This window comes from Rhinopithecus bieti, unplaced genomic scaffold (genome assembly GCF_001698545.2).
Source record: "Rhinopithecus bieti isolate Rb0 unplaced genomic scaffold, ASM169854v2 scaffold_15006, whole genome shotgun sequence".
NCBI classification, from domain to species: domain Eukaryota; kingdom Metazoa; phylum Chordata; class Mammalia; order Primates; family Cercopithecidae; genus Rhinopithecus; species Rhinopithecus bieti.
The window spans coordinates 68,729-77,312 of NW_016808074.1; the positions used below are offsets into that span (position 1 = coordinate 68,729).

Consider the following 8,584-nt stretch of genomic DNA (forward strand, 5'->3'; position numbering starts at 1 on the left):
AAAAAAAAATTAGCCGGGCACGATGGCAGGCGCCTGTAATCCCAGCTTCTTGGGAAGCTGAGGCAGGAGAATCGCTTGAACGCGGGAGACAGAGGTTGCGGTGAGCCAAGATCGCACCATTGCACTCCAGTCTGGGCAACAAGAGCGAAACTAATGGGGGCAAAGATAATCATTTCAGGGATGAGAAGAGATGTTGAATTTAAGATACTCCCTACATTTGGGATTCAGAGCACCCTTTGTTCCACCTGTGAGTGCTCTGGCTAGCCATCCTGCCTTTTCAAAATAGCATTCCTTTTGTTGTTCTCTTTCTGAGCTTGATGTCAAATTATTAAAAGGAAGTGAATAAAAAGACATAGAGAAAGTGAGATTAGATGCATACAAGTGTTGCTTAGTAAACTGGACACAATGTTTAACTATACACGCATGAGAGTTATTTTCTGTGGGGCCCGGAGACAGGGATCTACTTATGTCCTGTTGCTATAGGGTGCTTCCGTATCCCACCTTCATCCTCTTTGTCATGAACCTATGTGGTGTGTTTTTCTTCTTGTCCCTAATCAAACATACAGAGACTGAGAAAACTGACTCCAGGGCTTGAGTGCATGCGTTTGAATTACAACATTATCTTTTTTTTTTTTTTTTTTTTTTTTGAGACAGGGTCTCGCTCTGTCCCCAGGCTGGAGTGCAGTGGCGTGGTCTCAGCTTACTGCAAGCTCCCCCTCCCAGGTTCACACCATTCTCCTGCCTCAGCCTCCGGAATAGCTGGGACTACAGGCGCCCGCCACCACACCCAGCTAATTTTTTTTGGGGGGGGGGGTATTTTTTGTATTTTAGAGACGGCGTTTCGCTGTGTTAGCCAGGATGGTCTCGATCTCCTGACCTCGTGATCCGCCCGCCTCGGCCTCCCAAAGTGCTGGGATTACAGGTTCGAGCCACCGCGCCCAGCCGCAACATAGTCATTTTTATTTGGTTTCTCTTCCAATGGATATATTTTGTGACTGATTGACTGTATGTAATAATATGTGCATTTGGGTATGTGCCTCTGGGAACACAGGAAATGACACGTCTTCAAACAAATAAACACTCTCAGAGAGCAATCGGTAGAAACCTGGGTACGTCTCCTTTAAGAAACAACAAGGCCCCGCCTCCGCCCCAACCTGGAGTGTCCATTTCCCAGCGCCCCCTACAGAGGTTTGGCCTTTACTTCCGGAAGGAGGTGGAGGCGACCCTCACTCTTCCGCAGTGCCTACAACATTACCCAGAATGGCCTGCGTTGGGCGACGGCGACCTTCAGCCAATGAGGTCTCCGAAAGGTGGCGTTTCCGTACGCGCTCGCGCGGTCGCGGCGGGACTTCCGTCGTCCTCCCGGTGGCGGTCGTTTTGGCATTTGTCCTGTCCGGACTCTTTCCTTGGTAGAAAGCAGCGGCGCGATAGTCAGCATCATCCGTGACTGACTGAGAAGGCGCAAAAGGAGTCTTCCCCGCTGCACAGAGGCGAAGCTGAGGTTCGGCGGCGCCCGGGGTACCCCGGCCCGGAATAAGGACTTCCTCTCCTGTCCCGCTCCGCCCACAGAGTCCGATGGCGGCGGCCGAGCTGACGGCCCCGGCCCAGGTATGTGCCGCGTCCTCCGGACCTTCCCCGCCCTCCCCACGCGAGTCGTAGCACCCCGAGGGCGCCTGGTCGCGGCCCTGCAGCCCAGGACAGGACATGGGGGCTCGTCGGAGGGGCGCCCGTTTCCAACACCTAGGAAAGGGAGGGCGCGACTGCAAGGTGCCCCTGATGAGAGGCGCCACCGAGCCCTGGGGCACAGAGGTGACACAGCCAGTGCGAGGGCACCCGGCTCCGAGGCCAGGCATGGGGCTTCAGGGAGGCCTGAGCCCGATTAATACCGCCATGGATGCCCTCTGAGGCCTGGCTCTTCTCACGTTTCCGTTGGCTGTAGAGGGGGTTAGGAAACGTACGCCAGGAAGGGGAGGGTTTCCCAGTCTCTCACTAGCCTTAACTCCCATCCACAGGTTGTCTGGGTTGCGGAGTGCCATTCCCCCAGCCCTTAGTTCTGAAGACATTGGGTGAACCCCAAGCCCAGGGTTCTATGTCCATGTGAGTGTGTATATAGAATTGTTCCAATTTCTGGCAGCCAATATGAACAGGTGTGGAAGGTTTTTCCAGAAAGGTACAAGATGTGCAAATGGTTAGGTGCAGTACGGAGCTGGAAGCATTTGTGAAGCCACAAATCTCCTTGCTTTCTGGTGGGAAGCAAAGAACAGGAGGATAGGCGTTAGGACTCCAGTGGCTGCCTGAGAAGTTGAGTGTGTTTTCAGGAGGCAATAGCAAGTTTGAATCAAAAAGTAATTTACCAGGGTCTTCACAGGATTCATCTGTGTGCACAGTGGGGCACAAACTGTGGGGTTGAGGGAGGAGGAAGGAAAATCAGAGTAGACTAGTCCAAGTGAGGGTTACTGGCCAAGGATCGTGGTTTAGGAGATGTGTTTAGATTCTGGATGCGCGGTTTCAAAAGGGACAACTAAATTACATAATGTAGGTGGTGAGGGAGTGAAACCGAGGATTCAGAGAAGACCCCCAGGTTTTTGGTATTAGTAGCTGTAGGGAAAGAAGTTTCATCAACTAAGATGAACAAATTGGCAATAGGAGTAATATGCACTAGGGATATCAGGTTTATTTGGGTCATGCTAAGAGTCACATCTTTCAGAGCCTACTAAATGCAGGCGTTAAGTGGGCAGATGAACACGCAGGTCTTGAAATCTAGGGAGTAGTGACCGGGCGCGATGGCTCACGCCTGTAATCCCAGCACTTTGGGAGCCTGAGGCGAGTGGATCAGAAGATCAAGACCATCCTGGCTAACACGGTGAAACACCGTCTCTACTAAAAATAGAAAAATTAACCGGGCATGGTGGCGGGCGCCTATAGTCCCACCTACTAGGGAGGCTGAGACAGGAGAATGGCGTGAACCCAGGAGGTGGAGCTTCCAGTGAGCGGAAATCACGCCATTGCACTCCAGCCTGGGCAACAGAGCGAGACTCCGTCTCAAAAACAAAACAAAACAAAACCAAAAAAAAAAAAAACAGTAGTTCAGGGTGCAGATATTCCAGATGTGGCTGTTGTGTGCACCGAGGTGAGTGAGCTGTGGGTCACAGTTAGGCGGGGCAAGCTCTAGATTTTGGTTGTAAAGCTGTTAGTGGGCCAAGATGGGGAGGATGATGATGGAGTAAGTGGTCATGAAAGCAGGGTATGTAAAAGACAGTGTAGTTTGGCAGGGGCCAGGGCTTCCAAGAGAAGAATGGACATGAGATGGATGCAAATTCATAGGCCACTCAGGACAGAACTCGTGCTTATTCACCACTTTGTGGGTATCCAGGATTTTGTGATAACTTGAGGAGGCCTGGGTGTTTCATTCAGGCTGGAAGATTAAATTAATGTCATGTGGTCATTTGTGAGAGTCATTGTGTGTGGGATGAGCGACCAGTGAGGCTCGGATTTAAAGAGCTTTAGGTGTATAGTGACTGCCAAGGGGATGGTAAGTGCAGCACAGAAGTTGAATAGGGCCATGGTGTGAACCCGGGAGGCAGAGCTTGCAGTGAGCTGAGATCTTGCCACTGCACTCCAGCCTGGGCGACAGAGCGAGACTCTGTCTCAAAAAAAAATGAATAAATAAACTGTTGATCTCATTTGTCCAATGTCACGTGTCTGTATTTGGCTGTTGGTTATCCATTCTCTTTTTTTTTTTTTTTTGGGGGGCGGGGGGAACTCAGTCTTGCTCTGTCACCCATGCTGGAGTGCAGTGGCACGATTTCGGCTCACTGCAACCTCCACCTCCTGGGTTCTAGTGATTCTCCTGCCTTGCCTCCCGAGTAACTGGTACTACAGCCCCGTGCCACCACACCTGGCTGGGTAATTTTTTGTATTTTTAGTAGAGATGGGATTTCACCATGTTAGCCAGGATGGTCTCGATCTCCTGACTTCGTGATCTGCCCACCTCAGCCTCCCAAAGTGCTGGGATTACAGGCATGAGCCACCGCGCCCGGCCCAGGTTATCCACTCTTTCACCCAGGTAGCATGTGGGGAGGCCAGGATTTTGCCTGTGGTATGGAACGTAGTGGTGGTCACGGTCATATGGCAGTGGGATGTGGAGACCTGAGGTATATGCAGTATAATGAATGATATGCACTTGGAGAGGGAGTGTACCAGATGGCCCCAGTGCCCCTGTTGAGACTTACATGACCTTGGTCATACCAGAGGAATGCTTGTCAGGAAGGAGTGGTTGCCCTTACGCCACGCCCATAGCTTAGATACATGCATTTGTTCACCTGCCTCTTGTTACTGATGGCTGGAACCGGTGACCAAGAGCCCCATTAGGAGACAACAGCACCAGCTGACTGCTTTCTCCTCTGAGTTGGGGAACTTGGAAAGAGGATGGAGTAAATGTGTGAGGGGAAGGATTATGGATCCTGAGAGGAGGAACCGTTTGTGGTTTCATCTGTCCCCATCCTGGCAGGGCATTGTGACGTTTGAGGACGTGGCTGTGTACTTCTCCTGGAAGGAATGGGGTCTTCTTGATGAGGCTCAGAAATGCCTGTACCATGATGTGATGCTGGAGAACTTGACACTTACAACCTCCCTGGGTAAGGTCCTCACACCCACCTCTGTGCCCCGAGCTAGTCTTTGCTCTTACCCTTTCCCCAGGGACAGATATGTCTTCACAAGAGGACCCTTGACACAGCTTCCTGTTCCTGGGTAGGTGCTGCAGTTGGTAGGGCTAAGGTTGCATGTTGCCTGCTTTTCTCCTTGAGCCGGCAACACCTGCTTCCCTTTCATGTGGAAAGATTCAGAGTCAGGCTTTTTATAGTCAGTCAGCCTCATGGATCTCACCTTGTTTGCGTCTCCCTGACCAGGTGGCATTGTCCAGATCTGAGGCTCCTGGAGACCCAGGTTCTACTTCCTTCCTCTAGGGTACACTTCCTCATGCCTGCCTCTGCCAGCAGTTATGTGGACTATGAGTGTCTCTTGCAAAATCCTCTGAATTTCTCCTTGTATTGCTTTTTTTTCCTGTGGGCTATCATGTGCAGAGTCATTCTGGGCTGGTCTTGGGTACTTACATATTCCAAGTTCCATGTTCTTGATCGTAGGGGTCAGGTGTACAGGCCCTATGGTTCCAAGGATGGCTGTGATTCCCCATAGCAAGGTGAACTCAGAGGGATCCTGGCCCTAGGAACCGCCTAAAGGAGGACATTCTGTCAGGGTTATGTCCAAATCATACCAGAAACGTATCCTGTTTGATCAATATTTTGGTGCTAATGACATTTGGGGCCAAACCTCATTACTGCCTTTTCTTTCCCATTCTGGACACTTAGCCTGCTTGTCAGCTCTGTACCTGGTTTCTGTGTCTCTTACTTGCAGCCTGGGGTTAATCCCCACATCTCTGGACTCCATGTCTCACCCATTTTTCTCACTGCCGTATCTGCAGTGCTCTTCAGTGTTGGCCTCTACATCGCATGTTATGAGGTGTCCGGTGTCCACGTATGTCAGCTGCTATTTTGTTGTCACATTTTCTTGGACCAGGACACATACCTGCACACAATGCACGTGTTAGCAGGAGAACAGATCTCACTGAAAATTGCTCTAGAGGAATGAGTTGTGTATCCTGCTGCTTCTCCATGTTTCTCATCCCATGGCTGTGTTTTTTAACTCAGGAGCCCTCCCCAGTTCCGTGATCTTTAGAGGCCCAGTTCTGCTAGGCAGCCCCATCTTCAACTTGAACCCAACACCTTGGTCCTGAAAACAACCCCATGGACTCAGTTCCCGGGTTTGTTGGATGCACATTTGTCTGTGGGCTACCCCCACTCCACTAAAGTCAGCATGCTGTTCACCATCATTTCTTTCTTTCAGGTGGTTGTGGAGCAGGGGATGAGGAGGCACCTTATCAGCAGAGCACTTCTTCACAGTGGGTGTCACAGGTTAGGCTTCCTAAGGCCCTTCCTTCTCCCCAGAAGACCAATCCCTGTGAGATATGTGGCCCAGTCTTGAGAGAGATTTTGCACTTGCTTGAGCACCAGGGAACACACCATGGTCAGAAACTGTATACAGATGGGGCATGTAGGAAACAATTACAATTTACTGCATACCTTCATCAGCACCAGAAGCAGCATGTTGGACAGAAGCACTTCAGAAGCAATGGGGGCAGAGACATGTTTTTGAACAGCTGCACATTTGAAGTATCTGGGAAGCCCTTTACTTGGAAAGAGGTTGGGAAGGATTTCCTGGCGAGATCAAGATTTCTTCAGCAACAGGCTACTCACACCAGAAAGAAGTCAAACAGAACCAAGAGTGCAGTGGCCTTTCACAGTGTAAAAAATCATTACAACTGGGGAGAATGTGTGAAAGCTTTCAGCTACAAACATGTACGTGCTCAGCACCAGGGAGACCTCATTAGGGAAAGATCTTACATGTGCAGTGAATGTGGGAAATCTTTTAGCACAAGCTGTAGCCTCAGTGATCATTTGAGAGTTCACACTTCAGAAAAGCCTTATACATGTGGGGAATGTGGGAAATCCTATAGGCAAAGCTCTAGCCTTATTACGCACCGAAGAGTTCACACTGGAGTAAGACCTCATCAATGTGATGAATGTGGAAAATTATTTAACAGGAAGTATGACCTTCTTATACATCAGAGAGTTCATACTGGAGAAAGGCCTTACAAGTGCAGTGAATGTGGGAAATCCTTTAGCCATAGCTCCAGCCTCATTACACACCAGAGAATTCATACTGGAATGAGGCCTTATGAGTGCAGTGAATGTGGGAAATCCTTTATCCATAGTTCTAGCCTTATTACACACCAGAGAGTTCACACTGGTACAAGGCCTTATATGTGCAGTGAATGTGGGAAATCCTTTAGCCAGAGCTGTCACCTCATTAAACACCGGAGACTTCACATTGGAGAAGGGCCTTATGAGTGTAGTGAATGTGGGAAATTGTTTACTTATAGATCTCGTTTCTTCCAACACCAGAAAGTTCATACTGGAGTAAGATCTCATGAATGTCATGAATGTGGAAAATTATTTAGCAGGAAATTTGACCTCATTGTACATGAGAGAGTTCACACAGGAGAAAGGCCATATGAGTGTAGTGAATGTGGAAAATCCTTTACCTGTAAATCCTACCTCATCGCACACTGGAAAGTTCATACTGGAGCAAGGCCTTATGAATGTGGGGAATGTGGGAAATCATTTACCCATAGCTCTACACTCCTTCAACACCAGAGAGTTCACACTGGAGAAAGGCCTTATGAGTGCAATGAATGTGGGAAATTTTTTAGCCAGAGCTCCAGTCTCATTAGACATAGGAGAAGTCACACCGGAGAAAGGCCTTATGAGTGCAGTGAGTGTTGGAAATCCTTTAGTAACCGCTCTAGCCTCGTTAAACACCAAAGAGTTCACACTGGAGAAAGGCCTTATGAATGCAGTGAATGTGGAAAATCCTTTAGCCAGAGCTCTAACCTCAGTAATCACCAGCGAGTTCACAGTGGGGAAAGGCCTTACGAGTGTAGTGACTGTGGAAAATCTTTTACCTTCAACTCCAACCTCCTAAAACATCAGCATGTTCACAAGGGATAAAGGTTAGGTAACACACATAGGGCTGTTATGGACTGAGAAGTGTCCCTGCAGAATTCATAGATGTAAATAAATAAATATGTATTTTCAATAACCATGCTTTATATTTAGTATATGTTCTCTGAATTTTGTTTTATACAAATAAATTTATATGTATACGTACTACTTTGTCTCTCTTATGTCCACACATAAAACCAAATGGTTTCTTTTAAAAAAAAATTCTTTGTTTTAAATGGACAAATTATACACTTGATCTTAGCCAAAAGGCCGAGAAGCGATAAATGGACAAATTATAATTGTCCATGTTCCTGGAGTACATAGTGATGTTTTTATGATACCTATAATTTAGAGTGATCAGCGTAATTAGCATATCCATCATCTCAAACATTCGTCATTCCTTTATATTGAGAACATTCAGTCTCAATTGCCATTCTCCCAACAACCTGAAATTATATATTATTAACTTTAGTTCTCCTGTAGTGATATAGAACACTAGAACTTATTCCTCCTGTCTAGTTGTAATTTTGTAGACTTTAACCAATCTTTGTCTATTCCTGCCTACCCACTACCCTTCCCAGCCTCTAGTATCCTCTGTTCTACTTTTTACTTCTAAGAGATCAACTTTTGTTTTGTGGGGGTGGGGGACAGTCTTGCTCTGTCTCCCAGGCTTTTTTTTTTTTTTTTTTTTTGAGACGGAGTTTTGCCCTTTTTGCCCAGGCTGGAGTGCAATGGCGCAATCTCGGCTCACCGCAACCTCTGCCTCCCGGGTTCAAACGATTCTCCTGCCTCAGCCTCCTGAGTAGCTGGGATTACAGGCTTGTGCCACCACCCCGGCTAATTTTGTATTTTTAGTAGAGACGTGGTTTCTCCATGTTGGTCAGGCTGGTCTTGAACTCCCGACCTCAGGTGATCTACTCGCCTCGATCTCCCAAAGTGCTGGGATTACAGGCGTAAGCCACCGC

General features: G+C 48.2%; 1 protein-coding gene across 1 annotated transcript; it reads left to right on the top strand.

The window, feature by feature from the left end:
- Positions 1-1,183: 1,183 nt before the first annotated feature.
- On the top strand, positions 1,184-7,716 carry ZNF256 (zinc finger protein 256). Its single transcript, XM_017885473.1, has 3 exons — positions 1,184-1,608; positions 4,511-4,637; positions 5,902-7,716. The coding sequence occupies exons 1-3, from the start codon at positions 1,576-1,578 to the stop codon at positions 7,623-7,625; spliced, it is 1,884 nt and encodes a 627-aa protein (XP_017740962.1). The 5' UTR covers positions 1,184-1,575; the 3' UTR covers positions 7,626-7,716.
- The last annotated feature ends 868 nt before the right edge of the window (positions 7,717-8,584 follow it).